Source organism: Pholcus phalangioides, unplaced genomic scaffold, assembly GCF_987345545.1.
Source record: "Pholcus phalangioides strain wild (caught in Gottingen) unplaced genomic scaffold, Ppha-v1.0 ptg000003l_1, whole genome shotgun sequence".
In the NCBI taxonomy this organism is placed as follows: domain Eukaryota; kingdom Metazoa; phylum Arthropoda; class Arachnida; order Araneae; family Pholcidae; genus Pholcus; species Pholcus phalangioides.
Window position 1 is genome coordinate 25,226,605 of NW_028301596.1, and position 20,379 is coordinate 25,246,983.

At 37.3% G+C, this 20,379-nt stretch overlaps 1 protein-coding gene across 6 annotated transcripts in view; it reads right to left on the reverse strand.

Moving 5' to 3' along the window:
• LOC149088342 (ras-related protein M-Ras-like) overlaps positions 1-20,379 on the reverse strand; it is a 165,821-nt gene that overhangs the window by 47,858 nt on the left and 97,584 nt on the right. For all 6 annotated transcript variants that reach the window (XM_089247214.1, XM_089247220.1, XM_089247226.1 and 3 more), the window contains one exon: positions 6,758-6,837. In XM_089247214.1, coding sequence (XP_089103340.1) covers positions 6,758-6,837 — 80 coding nt within the window. The remainder of the gene's footprint in view (positions 1-6,757; positions 6,838-20,379) is intronic.

The following is a 20,379-nucleotide window of genomic DNA, read 5'->3' on the forward strand; positions in this document are numbered from 1 at the left end:
ACATGCACAACCGAATGTGGTCCACACAAACCATAAAATGCTGTGGAACTGCTTATCTCAACATTTGTGGGGTTTTTTCAGGGGAAAAAAAGGAGTTTACTTCAAGTGGCTTCAAACAAAGCTATTCTTATTTTGCAGAATCACAAGCCCCGTCTATAGTAGATCTCTTCACCACCGAAATTTCTTTATATTCCAATTAGGATCACCTACGGAACTGTTTCTGTCGGCGTCCCTGTTTCAGTGATGGCCATCCATTAAGCACAAAAGCTTTTACCGAAGCCCTGACCGGCGGCGTCAAAAAGAATATAGTTTGAGACAGCCGTGGTCCCCATATGGACGGATGCCTCCAGGTGACATATTCCCCACATAAGCGACCCCCATAACACTCCCCGTCCTTCTAATTAGGAAATGGTGCTTGTATTCAGAAACCTGCATTGAAGCAGTCGAAACTGAACCCTATTGAAATGCTCTTTCTCAGCTGCAGAAGGTGCGGCACCCTTTATCATGCAAAGAAAAAAGACTCAAATAAATGGAATAAAAAATTTTCAAATGTTTGGAAGCATTTCCTAAACTGATTTTTTTTTTTATCTTCCCGCTTTCTTTCTACCAAAAATTTCCAGTCTCCATATACCCCCAAGGGTGGAATTGACAGGGCCACGTCCGTAGCAAGCTCGTCGGGGCCCCAGTGCATAGTTTTTCATGGGGGGTTCCCTTGAAAGGGTTATACTAAAAAAAGGAGGGGGTTTGTCCCCCTCTTCTTTTCTCATTTTTCAGAATAAGAAACTGTCAAAGATTTTAAGAAATGTGCAGAATAAGTGTAAATTTTTTTTTGTTGGGGGCTACCCATTTGGCTCAGGTTCCTGGAGCATTATCCCGGCTGTCCCAGCCTAGTTTCGAGCCTAAGTCAATTACCATCATTTTTAGTTTTCATGTTATGAATCCATTTATAGTGGATCCATTACCTGTGAAAAGTTTGACTTCGGGGCCCGTCACAGATGCCAGGCTAGAAGTCCTTCTCCAGTATGTGGGAGTCAATGGCCCAGCTTATAGCACGCTATGCCCCCCTCCCGGTAAACACGCCACTAGATGCCACGGACAGGCTGTAACTAGGAGTGAAGATCATTTTATTGTCGGTGGGGGGAAAGTATCGAAATGCCTCCTCGAGATCGACTGAGATGCCGCAAGATATTTAAAATTTCTAAGAGTGCTGTTAACATAAACAGGGTATGTAAAACCCCCTCTTTGCAGTCACCGGCAGGACAAAAAGAAATTCATCCGTAAAAAAGAAGTAACCGTGAAAGGAGGAACCCTATTAAAACCTTGAGAATAATTATTAATTTTGAAATAAACACAGTTTTGAATAATTTCTCAGCCACCTCGTTGGACATTTTGCCTGTTGTGGCGTTTTATTTGTATTTGTAATAAATACTACATACTTTTTAGAAATTCCCCAATTTAATTTACAATGGAACACAGAAAAAATTACAGTGCAATATCCGATAAATAAGTCGCATCCTGAAAAATGACTGGAAAAAAGTTTTTGTGGAAAAATCAGAACTTTTTTACATGTCACAGCTTTGTATAAAGGTTGAAACACATTGTACTGACGTGACGTGATTATTCTGAGTCTAAGTGTGGAAAACGTATCCATGTGATTTTTTTTTGGGGGGGGGGTTGAGCCAGCTCTCCAAAATTAATAGGGGGGGGGGGTTCAATCTCATTGGCCCAATACAAGTTTACGCCTATGACAGGTTCCAATGACTTCCCTGTGAAAAAATCAGGGTCCTCACGAAAGATCTCAATCCAAACGCCTGGTCCAATGGAGACAGGATCATTTTAGTCATGGAGGGAGGGAAGTATATGTAATTTTTTCACCCTCTCCACTGAAAAAAATCGATCAAAACGATATTTTTCGTCCTCCCCCCCCCCCAAAATTAGCAGCCTCTAAAGATTTCCGCACTGGAAGCAGGGCTGCAACTGGGGGGTCGTGTCCAGGATGCCGGACCAGGGAGGGGGGTGCAAACTTCACCCTTTAACCTCCCTTCAACATTACTTGAAATATTTAAAATTCCTAAGAGTGCCTGCTAACGTAAATAGTTTGGGAATCCCTGATTTCTAAGGAGGAAATTTCATATTCCTAATATTAAAATGCAATAGTACCCGACTCAGGGGCTTTGAAATTTTCCATTCATTTCTTATTTTCTTTGTGTTAATTTTATTTTACTATTATTTGATTCCTCATCAAAAGCACAGGAACCTAGGAGCGGAGGATATTTGAGCCCCCCCCCCCAATAAATTTTGTAAGGGGGCTGAGCCTAACCCCAATAATTTTTAGAAAAACAATGCAGTGCGTTCTCTGTTTCCTGCTTATGTGCTTCAGTACCGTATATACGGGACGGCCAGCAACTTTCAGCGCTCTCTCTCCCCACCCAATGTTAATTTTTTCATGTCGGCTGTGAAGGCTCGAAAAATCGGGACTTCAAACTTGTTAATAATAATAAGCCTAATCATTGTTCACTTTACCTCCTCCCACTTTTTTCATTTTTTCTGTTGTCTCATATCCCCATCCCCAAGGGTCACACTCAAAAGAAGAAGAGATGCTCTTAAGTTTACAGACAGTACAAGCAAGAGAAAGGATTCCCACCCCTCCCAAGTTATCTCCAGAGGTGCTTCAGGCAGCACTCTGGGAGGATGCAGTTCACGATGGATGGATGCTGGAGTGATTGTGAGATAAGACTAGTATTGTCACAGAACAAGTGTATTCAGATTCTAAAGAAAAGTAAACAAATTTCGAGCAGATGGATTTCTACTATTTAGAGAAATTTTTTGTCAAATAGTTTTTTCTGAGTCAAGTCTGAGAAACATATCCACTCGGCTCGGGCCCATGGGTAGGATACAAGTTTACGCCTATGCGGGCATACTAAAGCAAAATTCGCTATTTGGCGAAGAAAAATACGAAATTACACCATTGGAGCAGGATGGCGCAAGATGTTAATTTTGGCGCAGTGCGGTGCAATTAGCGCAGAGTTCCCACCCCTGCATTTTGTATACCAGAGCTATAAGCACTTAGAACCGCGGTTTGGGTCATTTTGACCCTACATACTGTTCTATGGGGAAAAGGGGGGGGGGTGTAGAATTTTCTTGGAAGTGGTTACTCCTTTCTAAAATGGATTTCTAAAGAAGATGGTGAAGAATAAAGGTCTTTTCAAGGTCACGGCCAATTTATTGTCTGAGGAGATCTTTTTCAATAAAGGAACGGCAAGTAGAGCTAAATATTTGTTTTTCTTTGTAAACTTGATGAATATCTGGTATTCTGACGGGACTCAAAAAAGGTTTTCGGAAAGTGAAAACTCAACTCTAGAAAAAACGTGTAGATGAAATTTAATTTCTATACGCAAACAATGTCACAGAAAAGCAATAGAATTCTGGCTTGTAGTTGAGGTGGACACCAAATACATTTTGAATTGATTTCCAAACATAGGGAAGGATTAGCATCCAACAAATCTCTTTCAGAGCATGTAGTGATGCAACTGATCAAGCTATATGAGAGCAAGGACAGATATCTCACTACTGGCAACTTTTTTCACTACACTGAAGCTGGCTGAAATGCTAAAAAAATACAAGCTTGGTGGGACGAAATTGAAGAGAAGTACCTGGCACAATAACTATAGTGAAACTACAGTTGCATGAAACATCACTACTGGAAAAGGAAAAAACATGTTTCATCAGTCTGCACATTTTACCTGACAGTCGATATTGGCAGTAGCAGCCCCAAAAATGCTTCCCCCCCCCCAGAAACTATTTCACATTAAAATTCAACAAAATTTACTGTAGATGTACCGATCAAATGACCGAAAAGATATTTGATGAAGGTAGATTCATGGAGAGGTGGCCTCAGTCCATATTTTTTACAAGATTAATTATATTATATTGAGCTTCATGATAATAAAATTAATTGTGAACTTTATTCAAATGAGTGAAAATACATTTGAACCCACATCTAATAAATATAATAATGCTGTTGCAAGAGAAAAAAATATATTCTATAGCGTATTCCTTTAGGCCTGCTGAAGGACTTTTCAGTCCCTTGAGGCTGCAAAGTGTTTGTAATATGTGTGCATGTATTTTTTGTGTATTATATGTTTGTATTTGTGTAACACATGTACATATATCGTGGTTCTTACTATAATAAATTCCTACAGAAGTTCCAGAGAATAGTACAGAACGGCAAAACTATTTTTCGAATACAGTTCCTCTAAAATCATATTGAATAGATACATTCATCATACGCGTCACCCTTGTGCAAGAGGACATGTTCGTGTGCTTTTGATTTTGTAACTTAGTGAACCATAAAAAAAGATATAAGTCAGATTTTAGGTAATATCAATATGTGGAAACAAATCCATCAATTTTTGCATGGGTTGTGTAACTTCAACACACAGTAAATGTACAAAAATCACGAAAATACAATTTGCTCCAAACTACTCATCATAAATTGCATTTATCGGTAAGAAATCAATATTTATTTTGACAGAATTATATTATAAACTTTTTCATAATTAGTTTGATATGCTCGTTTTACATTTTTGTGAAATTATGGAAATACTGAAAAGAAGTTTTTGTATTGAGCGTTGTACTATGTACAAAACCTCATTTTTACTGAATTACATAATTTTTAGCTAACTTCAAAGTCTATTTCATATTCATAAGCAAATATATTTTTCCGTTATTGAATACTCAGATAAAAAATATTCTATAAGAGTAGGGAAAAACCCAGGAACCGAAAATAAATTCCTATTTTCGCTATGGAAAACCGTTACTTCACAGTTTGGGTCAATTTGACCCAGTTGTAGTTCTAAATGTACCGAAAGTGCTGCGGTTCTAGTGTTAAAGATTAACGCGTTTATTGGAAGCCTCCAATATTGTCAAATTGATTGATTTGGCATGAACAGGCTGGTGGGGTTGTTAGTTAGCAGGATGTCACATTTCCCACTCAAAGGCTTTTCTTCTTTACCCTTCAGAACCCCAGCGGCCATTTCTGCTCTACTCCGCCTCTTCAGTGTGTGAGGGCACCTCTACTTCCACCCGATGCATTTTCTCTTTTGTAGTTGCACTCTTTGCTCTTGTTCAGAGTATGTGTGCAGCCTAAGTAAACAAAGTCACATCTTTGCCAGTTGCTCAAATGTGGTCACCAAGACTTTATGTCTGCTTAGAGATGTAAAATTCTTGAGAATATTCTCATCAAGGAGAATATTCGAGAATATTCTCTGGTAGGACTACTATTATAAATAACTTGAGAATATTTTTTTTTATAAGTTCTTGATGAGAATATTTTTATAAGTTCTTGATGAGAATATTTTTATAAGTTCTTGATGAGAATATTTTTATAAGTTCTTGATGAGAATATTTTTATAAGTTCTTGATGAGAATATTTTTATAAGTTCTTGATGAGAATATTTTTATAAGTTCTTGATGAGAATATTTTTATAAGTTCTTGATGAGAATATTTTTATAAGTTCTTGATGAGAATATTTTTATAAGTTCTTGATGAGAATATTTTTATAAGTTCTTGATGAGAATATTTTTATAAGTTCTTGATGAGAATATTTTTATAAGTTCTTGATGGGAATATTCTCTTGTTATTTGTAATATAGTTACATATAATATCCTTAAGAATATTCTCTGGAAGGACTACTTTCATAAATTACTGGGGAATATTCTTATAGAAAATAATAAGAATTATTCTGAAGTTATTAATAATAGTGCTTGCAGAGAACATTCTCGAATATTCTCCTCGATAAGGATTTTATTTTTCAGTTACCGAAAGCTTTCCAGAATATTAGCAAGGATATATATAATAACATGTATTACAATAAATAATCTCGATAAACAACTTGAGAATAATTATTATTTTCGATAAGAATATTCTCTAGTAATTTATAATAGTAGTCCTTTGAGAATATTCTCCGTCAAGAAAATGGGAACATTGAAGTTTGTAGACCACAATATTAAAGTTTGAAAGCAAGAAAATTAAACCAACAAGGCTGAATTGCACAACTTTTACAGAAATGTGAGTGATACAGAATTTAAGTGCATGTGCATTGAAGAAAACAACAGTTCTGTATCTTCTTGGAATCAAAATGATTGTATAAGAATATCTTCCTTTATCAATCAACTTTGGTTTAATTTCTTTTGTTGTGAACTTATTTCTGAAAATTAATCTAATTTTAAAATAATTTTTTTGAGGTTTTAATCTAAAGGTTTCTGAAATCTGTATAACCAAACTTTTAAAACCTCTCGTCATGACCTGGAGAATATATTCTGAGAATATTCTCAAACTAAGTTGCCATTGGGGGTGATTATACCAAAAATTGTTTTGTTGTAAATGTTTTAGGCAATGAAAACTGATTTATACTTCTCAATATAAACAAAAATAATAAAAAAAATTAAGTTATTTAAAAGGAAAATGAATATTCTCGATCATTCTCCAATTTTTACATCCAGGAGAAAATTCTCACCTCACATCTCTATGTCTACTTGACGGAAATGACCACGGTTGCCCTCTATGGGTGTTTTCCCTAACCACGATGGTAGTCTATGACGTCACAACATTGTGAAAGCTCACAGAAAATCTAATTTTCTGCCAGAATCTGGAGAAATTTTAACAAATCCGGAGAGCCGGGGGAAGGGTGAGTGAAGGGTCCCGCCCAAATCAGGAGAGTTAGGTCTGTCCTATGTATAATGAGAAAATTTTTACCGTATAACTCTCACAACTTCATGAAAGGCTGTATCCACATTTAATGGAGGATCTTTGGCACTGGTTTCAATATATGGAACCTGAAATAAGCAAAGCTATCATTGAAAATATGCAAATAATTTTAATGTAAACAAAACAAACTTTCATATGTGTCCTATCAGAGTACTGTAGCATGTAGGTGGCCAAGGTTAGAAAATTTTCTCAAAATTGAAAAAAAAACTGGCCAGAAGAGATTAATTTCTTCCATATTCAATGGGAAAGAACCTCTAACACAATCATAAAAAATTAATTTCATTTACAACTGTGTATTTATTATTTACTGCTGCTACTATCAAGGTTTCAAAGGGCTTAACAACCATTTCAAAAACTTTCATTAACTGCAGCTTATATTTAAATCAGGGTTGGCAGGTTTTAGACGGGTATCAAACCCTCCGTCAAACACCTTTGTTAAAAGTTGTCAAAAACCTCAAATATTGCTTTTCAATATAAAAATTCCCATTGAAAATGCACACGTTAATTGCATGTAATGTTTAAAGTGACTATATTATACAAAGAATAAATATTTAATATGATCCTGAAATAATTTTCTACTCTCTACAGAATTATTTTGGACAAAATTATAAATATGTTTTTTTTCTTATAAAACATACAATTTGAATAAAGCATATCATAAACTGGAATGATTTGACATTCTCTGATTCAAGATGGTTCTTGACCATCCAAAATTTCTTCAGCTGCTTATATATGTGCTTTGATATAAACCCTTTTTACAACAGATAAGTGTTTAAAAAAATTTATTACATCATATATGTGATGTTAATTTCTGTTATCATTAAATTATATTAATTATATAGATGATTATAGAGATACTCTTATTGTGCATAACATTGAAATATAACCAGCGATCAAAATACTAAATTGTAGAACTAAAATGTCATTTAATTTGACAATGCTAGCTTGTATATCATGCTTAAGAAACTCCTGCAACTTATCCTTAGTCAAACTTTGTATTTAATTTTAAATGTGCAAAAGGGGCCGTTCAAGTATTACGTCATCATATTCGGGACGGGGGGGGGGGGGAGTTTCCGATTTGCTGACTTTTGATGACAAGGGGGAGGGGGGGGGGTTTGGATAATGCTTACGTCATCAACCACCCTTTATGAAAATGTGAGTTAGGATTCAGAGGGGCAGAGCTGATGACGAAATTTTGCTGACAGAGGGGGGGTTGGGTTGTGTCAAAAATGGCTAAAAATTTGCTTACGTAATACTTGAACGGCCCCTAATGGTGGGATCAGAAACATACATAGGAGGCTCGTGCGCTTCCCCCCCCCCAAACAAAAAAAATTGTTTTAATGCAAATAATACAAATAAATATTTTTTACAAAAATCAAAATTTCGAAAGAAATACCTTTATATGTTATTATAATTGATTTCTGTTAATTTCAATGCCCTTTGAAGGATAAGAACTCAAAATTTCTCTTTAAAAAATTCATTGCGACCCACCTTTTGAGCCATATATGGTAAACCCTTGACCCGCAGACCAAATGTGGCCCTGAAGGTTATCTGATGTAGCTTGCCCCCCCCCCCCTCCAAACCTAATTTTGTAAAAATGAGCTTAGTTGCACATTTAAAAATCGCTTAAATGACCCGTGGCACAATTCCAGAGCATTTAAGTGGCCTTTGGCACATTTTTCACATCATTGAAGTAGGCCTCAAAGATCACCTTCACATTTAAAAATCACCTAAGGGGTCATTCAAGTATTACGTCAGCATCAATGGGGGAAATGGGGTTTCCGATTTGCAGACTTTTGATGACAAGGGGGGAGGGGGGTTTGGATGATGCTTACGTAATCAACCACCCTTTATGAAGACATTAAATATTCTTAATGGCATCTTATTCGGGGCGCCAAAAACTGAACAACTTTTTGATAGTTATTGGGCGCCTGAACTAACATTCTACCTATTGATAAGTCCCCTACAGCAGGGTTTTCCAACCGGTGTTCCATGCAGTGGCGGATCCAGGGGGGGGCGATCGCCCCCCCCCCCCAAGAGCCTTTAAACAATAGGTGAAGGGGCGATTCCCCCTCCCAAGAGCCTTCAAGCAACCATAACTCCAGTTACCTCACTTTTTTTCTTTATTAACCCTCAATTTTTTAAAATTAATTTCCTTTTTTTTCCTCAAAGTTCCTTTACCTAAAATTTGTGCACTCGAAGAAGTTCCACCTTGAGATTTTTTCTGCTGATAAGGTCGAAAAAATAAAAAAGTCATAGCCGGAGGAGGGTCAATTGTATTCCCACCAAGGTTCTACAGGGATTCCATACGATTCGGCCGTCACACTGCCTTTTCGCTGAACATACCCCCTAGCACCTAAGGGCTCATGTAGAGAGGCAAAAAAATTTACACCCTTCAGTTTTCTTGGTAACGTGCAATAAAGCACAAGCCATCCAATAAGATGAATCATTGTTTTCTAGCCCTTGTTATCTCTTTTTCTTAAATTCAGTCCTGAAACACGCAAGCTCGACGTGGATCAAAAAATTACCATATCTTCGAAAAAAAATGTTTTCCATATGTAAAAATTTTAAAATAAATGGGTGCTAAGAAAATTAATTCTATTACTTTTGTAGCACATCTGGGGTTTTCCCCAGAGAATGAAGCTGCATTCGCTTAGGGATTCACTGATAATGACATTAACGGGGAGTGCCCCACAGGGTTAGGCTAACAGGGCTCAGGACGATTCTCATCATTTTTTGATTTTCACTATAGTGGGGCCTAAATGTATGAAAAATATCAGCAAAGACCCCCCCCCCAAAAAAAAAAAACGTAGCTCAAAAGCCCTGCTGCAGAAGGTGAGCATTTGAACACACACACATAGCTTCTCTATAATATCTATGAAAATATAGGCCTTGGCCCCATCTAATACCATATATACTCGTGTATAAGCCGAGTTTTTTTGTGGAAAAATTCGTTCCTCAAGTTGGGGGGGGGTCGGCTTATACTCGGGTCTATTTTTGATGAGAAAATTTCGACCCCACAATCAGTAGTCATTTTTGTAGCAGTGTTCGAGAAACCGGCATTATTGGTATGGGATATGTTCAAACCCCACGGAACCGATAATGTCAAAGCCGAGGCAAAGAAATCGAAAACATCATTGGCTTTGATACCAGGTAGGCTAATGTTGATTGGAAAGCCTTATGTGAGCATCAACAAGTCTTTCAAAGATTATTTGAGGAATTTGTGGATCAAATAGATGAGTTCCAATGATAAAGAAACTACAAAAAAAGTGGTTGTCTTGAAGAACCCTGACATTGGCCTAGTGTGCCAATGGGTACATGAGGCGTGGAATTTTGTTTCCACCGAAATTATCATCCGATCCTTCAAAACGTGTTGCTAATGGAATGCAATGGACGGAACTGAAGATGATATCCTCTTTGAAAGTGACAATGGCGATGACAGCCCAGATGAAGATTAAAGCAAAGATGTCGCACCCCCTATGATGATCTGATGGATTACGATGAGCTTGGAGACTCAGAAGAAACGGATTAAAAGGTTTTAATCGTTTTCTATTGTAAATTTCCGTAAGCTATTCATTTTGCATGAAAATATATTCAATTTTTTTTCTCTGAAATGCACTGATTTTTTTTGGGGTCGGCTTATACACGGGTTTTCAATTTATTGCGATTTTGGTGGTCGGCTTATATACGAGTTGGCTTATACTGTAATTAAAACCTTTATAATTTGAAATAAGTACCTGGATTAAACGTTATAAATGGATCCCGCGTATAACGCTTTTCCAAAAACCGCCATAAAAGTAGTTTTTCCCCTTGCAACGTCTTTGTAGTCTGAGCATTAGTTGAAGATGGGACCACGAAAATGAATCGTTTTTAAGCAGGAAAAGGTTCTAAGAGCAGTGCCGCAACCAGATGCTTGGTCAGCATCTTGGTGTCCCTTGTAATGTTAAAGGGCAGGTAAAAGGTTGAAAATCACGCCCCCACCCTCCGGTCCAGTGCCCGGGGCACCATACCTACCTCCTCTTCCCAAGTTTCGGCCTTGAGGAACGGGCAATAACGCACGAATAAGTAGAATCCACTATATAAAATTGATTGTGTGGTGTCAGATGTTCTGTGGGAATTAAATTTAACCACAAAAAATCTAAATCTCCGAAATTTAAATTTCATACAAAAAATCTGAAAATTAATATTGTGCACTTGATAATCATAATTAAATATTAATGAAAATCATTTCAATTACCATGAAAGTAAGCTTTTGCTATTTAACGTATCTGTAGCGAAAAACTGTTTTTGAATAGGTTTTTGACAACAATTGTCTGCACAAAATTGAATAAGAAATTTATTCTTTTAAATCGCGCAATATTAGAATTTCATTAGGAAGATTTTTTACTCTTAAATTTTTCTTAATTATGCAGACAAATTAGTACCCACATATTTTATTGAAATAAGCATCAATTATTTCTTGTTATCACAAGTCTATACTTGTTTCAATAACTTTTCAATGCTATATTTTTATATTTAAGAACATTTTCATATTTTATCTTGGCGTCCTATTCGAATAAGAAAGATTTACTATTTAGTATTTCGTGTATTTTTGTTTCCAAGATTTTATATTTCCTGATTAGTAATTCTCTGAAACTCGTGCTGAGGTAGTTCCAAATTAAAGTTTTCATCCTTTATGAGTTGTTTATTTGAATACGAACCAGAGATTCAGGTTAGGAGATTGAGAGTAATTTTGATGTTCAGTCAGAAGCGCATTTACGGTTTTGCCGCCTGTAAGCTATTCAAATTTCACCGCCCTTCTTCCACTCTAGTCTAATTTTCTCGACTACTCTATCCACAACTTTTCCATCCCATGTTATAGCCCCCCCCCCCATCTCCTGCAAGTACACCTTTATTAAAGTCACTCTTTTAAAGGTCCGTCCCACGAGAGTTTGCTAGGGGACGCTGGATAAGACAATTAAAGTTAAAGATAATAAAAGTCTTTGTCAGGATCCGCGGTCGTCTCGGGCCTCGGGGAAGCAATAATTTTTATGGCTTTTAATACAAAGGCAGAGGAATGAGCGTCTTCCTTTGTGAATGACCGAACATGTACGGATTACTTCAGCCGGCTGTGGTTTTTGTGGTTTACGTCCAACAAAGACTTTTATTAACTTTAATTATCTTACCCAGCGTCCCCTAGCAAACTCTCGTGGGACGGACCTTTTAGTCATTTACAAGTTTTCATCCTGTTTTGGTCACACACGTGTTTGACGTTGGTTTTGGTAATTGTTCTGTTACTTGCACGTGCTCTAGACAATACAGTCTTAACGTATTCCCCGCAGGCGGGGGGCTCAAATGCAGAGAGGCCTCTGATTTAAAATTTTAAAAGTAAGCTTATCTCACCAGGTAGGGGGCTCAGAAAAAATTACTTTTTCTGAGGGCCCAGTATACGCTTCTGACGGCTGACTCTAGGCTACTTACTGAACTGATCCCTCACTCTTTATGTCACTCATTTGTTCACTCACATTCTTACTCACGCTCCAAGTCACGCTTTTGCTCATTCACGTGCTTGCAAACTCTCTAGGTCACTCACTGACCCGGTCACTTGCTGTCTGGGCAGAGGTGGGTTTATTTGAGGGTTATAAAAATTTCATCGCCCTTCTCCCATTTTGCTAATTTTCTTGGCTACTCAATCCTCAAATTTGCCAACCTTCTGAACTTGCCGCCCTGTGCTATAGCCCACTTAGTTCTCCTGTAAATGGGACATTTTCTTCAGTAGCGGGGCATGAGGATGGTTAAAATCAGTTGCAAGAAAACATTGAGGGGAAAAACTGAAAAATTACCAGCAAAAAAAAAAACTGATGGAATTGAATTTTTCTAGAACTAATAGAAATATAAATTATTAGTACAGTAGACTCTCAATAATCTGGCACATATCACACCAGGGTGTACTGGGTTAACGAAATCACAGAATTACTGCAAATTGATTGAAAAAGTCCATTTAAATAACAAACTTCTGCTCATAAACATGTGCGCACTATGTTTTCCTCTTCTATGCTCGGAGAAAACCGGCCTAAAAACACTGGATTACTGGAGAGATTATTGAAAGTCTGACTCTATATGTAGTAGTATGGGAAACTTTATTTGAAGACAAAGATGGGTTTCAGACGCAAAAAATTTTCATAAATCGGGTATACAAAGCTGGAAATTTGTAATTTTTTTAATTTTGTCGTCTCGTTTGAAAATTATAAGAGGTAAATGAGGGATTAAAGGTATTATTTTTAAATACAGACATGTCATAAATGGGTGTTTTACTGTGTGTAGTACTTATTTTCATTTTAAGAGAGGATACAAGTTTGGTGTGCTATAAAATTGTTCACAGAAAGACAAATTAACTGTCTAGAACGTGAGTAACTGAAAGAAGACTGCTTAATGTTCCCTATACCAATCTCCAAGTCCTCGAAGCGTATACGTGAACACGAAAAGTTGCTGTAGTGAGCGTAGCTCGGCTTTGGATGCTTGAGTTTCCAGCAGTGGTTCCGAACCTTTTCAGTGCATACGCCAAGCAGATCATGAGTAAATACTAAACAAGGTATTGAGCGAAACAAGAGGGACCACCTTAGGGACCCCCCACGGATGGAAACAAAGTCCCTTCGGTCGGGTCCAGTGCCGAGTGGGGAGTACTGAGCTGATATGAATTAGTACGAGACAAGCAGAGCGAATTGAGGGCCCCACATGGATCTGCCGGCAAATAGATAGAATTCTCTATCGAACGAGACAGACCACAGAGGGCTCACCTGGAATAACTGATGTAAACAAAGCTCATTTGGCCGATTCCATCACCGGCATTCAAAGTCTGAAAAGAGAAAACATCTGCCCTGTTTTGTACTGAAACCGAAACTGCCTTATCACGGCCCTTACATATGAGAGGACAAAAGCTGCGCCGCATAGGTGAACACGAAGCTTTTTATCTGAAAGCATGCAGTAATTTAAAGTTTGAGCGGTCACAACAAGCTCAGTGCGACCCGTTACGAATATAGAGGGCTGTCATTGTGTGTGCGTAGTACCTATTTATTTGATAACTACTTTGTTGTTGTGCGTGAAGTTCATGCTCCCACGGGTGGAGCTGACAGGGCCGGGGACGATTCTCATCTTCTTTTTTGTTTTTTTAAGCTATAAATTAACCATAAAGGGGCCCATGAAAGTCTGGTCTGGGGGCCCACTAGAGGTTTTAGCCTAAGGGCCCCGCTCTAGGATGTGGAGGCCATGGTCAGGGCTTTATATAATTGTTTTTCCTTCGAATGTTCAAGAATCGTTTCTATTAAACGAGGTTTCTTGTATCCGAGTTAGCTTAGAATTCATTTCCTCTGGTTGACCGAGATCCTTATTTTATTCATATTATTTTGCCTAATTGTTATCATAACGTCACAAAGAGAAACGTTTAATACTTTCACAGGGATCAAAAAAATTAAATTTAAACGGAAAGTATCTATCTACTTTGACTTAAAAAGCTGGAAAAAAAGCATTTATCGAATACATCCAGATGAATTTTTATTTGTGCACATTGTTTTGTCCGGTTAACTGTGAGCTTTAATTTTTATCAAGCGAAGGAGGAAGAAGTAGGATTCTAGGAACATTTTAAAAAATAATAATTCTTCATATGATTTTCATATTCTGCTCTCTTTTCATCTGCAAAGTTTTTATTTATTTGTACAATTGCTCATGATACTGTTAATAAAAACATTTTTAGCTGGTAATGTGCATCAGAATTCCTCACAATGTTTATAAATATAACACACATTATTCAGTCTGCACCTCAAACTTTTTTTTCGTACGGTATTTTTTGCGAGGGTAGCCGGCACAAACGTTCAAATTTATTATCAAAAACAGCTTATTCATTAATTGTAACACCAGTTGCTGCAAGCAATTTTTAAATAAGTATGTTGCATATTGAAAAAATATAATTTTTATAAATATAAATTTTAATTTAGATTTAATTTTTAACTGCCTTCTCTCAATTTTTAATTAATTTTTATTTTTAATTAAATGTAATCTTAATTAATTTTAATGTTCAATTAATTTTAAATGAAAATTAATTGAAAGTTTTAAATAATTTTAAATGAAAATTAATTGAGTTTTAAATAATTTTTAATTCTTAATTAATTGAAAGTTTGAAATAATTTTAATTCTTAATTTTTTTATTAGTTTTTTTATTTTAAGTACGTTTGGCACCTGCGGACACAAGGTTGGGTCTCACCGATCGATATCTTCACTGTAAAAAAATCGCCCCCCCCCCAACACATCACCCTGGATCCGTGCCTGGTTCCATGAGAGCTTTTTTTGGGGTTTCGTAAAATCAAAAGGGACGGAACCCCAAAATATCGGAACCCAGTAGCTTGAAAAATTTTCTTGTTACTGTGTGTTTCACCTGAAACAATTTTTTATTTTTATTTCTGTTGAGAACGGGTACTCTAAAATAATTGAGAGAAAATATTGGATAATCGACTAGTAGAAGACAAACAATATTCCTGTTGGCTCCTTTATTTCTTTCTATTCTTGCACACAAGTCCTTCAGACAACAACAGTCAAGATGACTTCCTGGGAATTAGTATTCCCAAAACTCTCAAGATCTACATGAGGATTTTTATACGGGTCTTCCTTCAAAGATTCGGAAGTATTAAATTGTTCCTTTGCATTCTGTGACCCCACCAGATTCTCCCATGCTACAGATTCGTTACCACAAATGGAACCTCATTTACACAACGTGCAAGAGGCCACGTCAAAACATCGTATAAGGGTGAAAATCATACAATTGAAATGTCTTTGAAAATGACCCCCCCCCCCTCTCCCATAGACCTCACAGAAAATATCACAAAAATTCAATGGTTTCAATTGCATTTTGTTTGTTATATAATAATAATTCTTGAGAAAAATTAGCCACAATATTTAATTTTTAAAAACAATATTCAGGGGTGGGAAGTGACTAAGTCCACTTTGGAGCAGCAAGATTCAGGATTCTGAGCAGTTTTGGAGCAGCAAATTCAGGATTTGGAGCAGCAAAATATGGGATTCGGAGCAGCAAAATATGGGATTCGGAGCAGATATTTATAAATTGGAACAGTGAAATTAACAAGAATATTTTCGTTAACCCTCAACCCTTTTCAAAATAAAACTGCACTGTCTTTTGATATCAAACAATTTTTCGTCAGCTTGATTTTTGTTTTTGGTGTTTAAGGCTTTTGACACCTTGTTTGAAAGAGCGGCTGTCATAAAATTTTTTGCACCCGTCTATTTAAGATGATTTTTGAGTGGGAGTAAATGTTGCTTCGTAGTAGAAGTTTATGAACATATGATCGGATAAGGAGGGTTCATCGCTGACCCTCCATCTCTTGATCGTGTTTGCAATATCTATTGAGACCAGGATCAGATCAATAACTTCTTCCCGATTACGTGTACGGAAAGTTGGTGTGTGCCCCTGGTTAGCCCAAACCAGATTGGTTTTCATGAGGAGCTCCAGTAATGTTTCTCCTCCTTAAAAAATTACAAAAACTTTATTTTCGGACATTGTTTTATGAAACACTCAATGAATGTCTAAATTCAGACGTACTGTATATCGGACCCATTAGATTTTGAAGGAATTAATGTCGAAAAAGACAACTAAATATTGTATTTGCGCATCACTGTCATTACTGTTAATTAACCTATGTACAATTTCAAATGATTTCTAGAACTAAGATTACAGAAGTTTGATCTTTCCATATTTTTTCTAGCTGTTTGTGTTTTTCTGGCAAAACATATGCACTTTTTTTTTTTAAACATTTATTTTTATGAATTTAGGGCAAATTCTATCTTCCACACCCAACTGCAGTGGTTCTCAAACTTTTATCACTTGTGGCCATGGCCCCCACATCCTAAAGCAGGGTGCTAGAATCTTTTACAGGTCCCGGCACAGACTTTCACGGACTCTCTTATGATGAATTTATGCATGAAAAAACAAAAATATAACTGAGAATCATCCCGGGTGCCCTGTCAAGCTTTACCCTTGTGAGGGTCATGCTCGTGCCTCCCTTGCCCTGTTTCATAGTTCATCTGTGGCTCTCAAAATAGTTTAGTATTGATATTGTACATCCATAAAAGAACCACTTTAAAGCATAAATAGGCACACACATACACATCAATATTTCTAGCTCGCCGTGACGCCCCTCACAAAAGGTTGGCAACACCCCTAGGAGCCACAACGTACACTTTCAGAAACACTGCCCTGCCAGCTTAAAATTAGTGATAAGAAAACTAGAATAGATTTTGATAAACACCACTCCTTGTCTTCAACATTTTCAGCCTCTCATCCACTTGACAGAGAGGTTGAGATGCTTCAAGAATTCACTATCACAAAGTAGACAATAGATGTAAGAGAAGATAAGTAAGAGATTTAATACAGGCGAGTTCCAAGAAAAATTGGCCTGGTCTATACTATCTCAATACATATATGCTTATAATAGCAGAATTTGGGTTGTGGCTCTCACATAGGTTTGTTGTGCTGTTTGTTATCCTGTTACTTTTTGTCATGTTTGGACATTTTTTTTCATTTTTAGCTCTCATTCTGGTTGCATAAAAACCAGCAGAGCTGGATTACAGAAAATATTCGCCCCTGGGCAGGACTCTGTAAAAGAAAGACATCTTGAAAATAGAAAGACATCATTCTTACTGCGACTAGATTTTGGGAGGTCTTTACTTATCTGAAAACATGGCATTTAAAATTCTTTTCAGAGAAAACAGGATTTTTTTTATCGATTCATACATTGGGGGTGGAGAACTACGGCTCTGTGGGTACGTACGTGTGGCTCTTTAGTAAAACTAAGAAAAGAATAATACAGTGTAGTTTACTTGCAAAAAAAAGAAAAACTTTCGGCTTGTGAATAAGTTTTGAGTTATTGTGAAGGACAGAGTTTGGGGCTCCTCAGACTGAAAAGTTAGCCGACCCCAAGTGGCATGTAATTTAATCTTTATTAGTACTTTGTTGGGCAAAGGTGTTGAATTAGAGAAAATCTCCCTTTATTCTCATGTATTTCCCAGGGCATCTTTTTTTCACCATCAATATGTCTGGTATCGAGTTCCATTGTATGATAAATAAGGATAAAATATTTGTGGGATGTTATATAGTCTAAACTCTGTCTTTTACTAACAGACATGCTACTAGTTATCTGCAATCTTCTTGAATAAATAATGTCCACACTATTCTGAAATGTGATTAGTTTAGGGATTATTTTTAAGATTTACATTTCTCTCATTTTTGTCATCTTGTCTTGATACATACTTTGTTTAAAACAGGAGTAGGTCGTAGAATATTTTGTCACTCTGATTCGTAAAACTTTATCGATTAATAAGTTTAATCCGATTTCTGCTGTCACAAAATGATGTTGATGAGGACATTAGGCAAAGTTGGGGAATGCAAATAGCATAAGTAGCCAAAACTTCGCATCAAAGAAAATTTACTGTGTGAAGACAGACGAATCTTCTTTCCATATCCGGCCGCTTGGTTTGGTCGGAGAAGAGGACATTTAAATACTTTGCTTTCTACCAGTAATCCAGTCATTGTCGAGAAAGGTTTTACAATGTGCAGTAAAAGAATAGGAGAAATAAATATGGGGAGTAAAAAATTAGTCTCGAAGAAGTTCTCAGAAATTCTTTGGTCCCTAGATTTTCACCCCTCTGGTAGGTAAAGAGTTAAACATCTATTTCAATATTTTATCAATCAGTAATAGATTTTAGATGGTATGTATAATGCAAATATTGCAATATCAACACCATGACAAAAATGTGTTTCAATGTGTCAGTCTTTTTGCACAATGCAAAACTTCATGCATCTAATCTTGCAAACACCTTTATAGGCAAACTGCAATAATTTTCCTCCTTGGTTCAGGTTGGTGCCAAAATGTTAAGTAACGCTAGAGGTTTAGAAAAGACGTTTCCAAATGTTGAGACATCATTGACAACATAACCAATATCAAACTCTGTTCTAGAGAAAGATCATTCTTCTTTTTAAATAGGATAAAATCATAAGAGCTCGCTTTTTTACTCTGTCCCTTAGGGAAGATCTGTATCCATTTTTGCACCCTCTCTTCCCATAATTTTCAACACAAAAAGTAAACTTGATGCCCTTCTCGATCCAAACCACCCCCACCCTACTTTAGTTGCAGTCCTGGTCAACCTATCGATAAAACCTTCAACTGTTAAATTGAGTGCTCATATAATTTTTATAATTTTCTATTACATGGTTGATACTGGGAAAAAAATTAGCACATTTAAAAACAATGATAAAAAAAAAATTAGATCATTTTCTGCGATGCCCCTTTTCTCCTGATGCCTTAAGCACGTGCTTATTTTGCTTAATAGTTAACCCACCGTTTTCCACACATTTCATCCTGCTGGGAAAAAAGCAGCGAATTTTAGGGAGTATTATACTGGTGCGGCTCATAAATCAGAAGGGCACAGAAACTGTCTAGCATGGGTATGTGGTGAGATTCGATTTGTATTTTATCTCACAGACGGCAGCACTTGTAAAGCCGACGCCATTGGATTGTCACGCGGGAAATCGCGGAAGAAGCGATCGAACCATCAAGAGCTCAACATGTCGCTCCGTATATTTTTTTATTTCGTCTCATGTTTCGTGTTGTAAATAAATAAATATTTTAAGAAATTAATCAATTATCCTGATCCATCATTTTATTCAAATCACGCAACCTCATAACCCAAAGTATGGTGACCGCGGACTTCAAACAAGTTCCAGTTTCTTCACTGCAGCACGAGGCAATCTACTCGCGTTTCCCGTGAGTGAACTTTCGCTTTCCGGAACTTGACATCACTTTTCCTGGATTTTCATAATGGAAGTAAGTGCCGTTCAGGTACCATTTTTTAACCACCATGATCCAGCGCTGTGGTTTATCATGTGTGAAAGCACTTTCGCTCTCGCTGTTCCGAAACCGATAACCGAATCTGTCACAAAGTACAACTATGTTGTCGCGAATCTGCCTCCGGAAAGTGCGGCTCTTGTCCGGGACATTCTCGTTAATCCGCCGGCCACGGATCCGTATGAAAGGCTGAAATCGGAACTTATTAAACGGTCGAGCGAGTCGTCGGCCACTCAACTTCGAAAGCTCTTAACATGCGGGTCATTGGGAGATCGGAAACCATCCGACATGCTCCGCGAATTGCGACGACGAGCAGAATCGCATTCTGTCTCCGACGAATTGCTGATGGAGCTTTTTCTCCAACACCTACCGGCATCAACTCAGTCCATTCTCGCTGCTGTCACTCCACTCGTTCTCGAGAAAGCTGCTCAACTCGCCGACAAAATTCACGAAGTCAACCCTCAGCATGTTGACGCAGTTGAGAAACCGCAACAGCCGGATTCCGTCGCGCAACTTCGGGACGAAGTGGCTCAGTTACGCCGCGAGTTGAAAAACGTTCTGCGTTCGCGTAGCAACTCTCGTCAACGTACCTCACGTGTGCGCAGTCCGCATCCACGATCGGAAAACTGCTGGTATCACAACAAATTCGGCAACAACGCCAAAAAGTGCGTGTCGCCGTGCAAGTTTAAAAAAAACGGGGCGGGCGAGGAGTAATCGCGACAT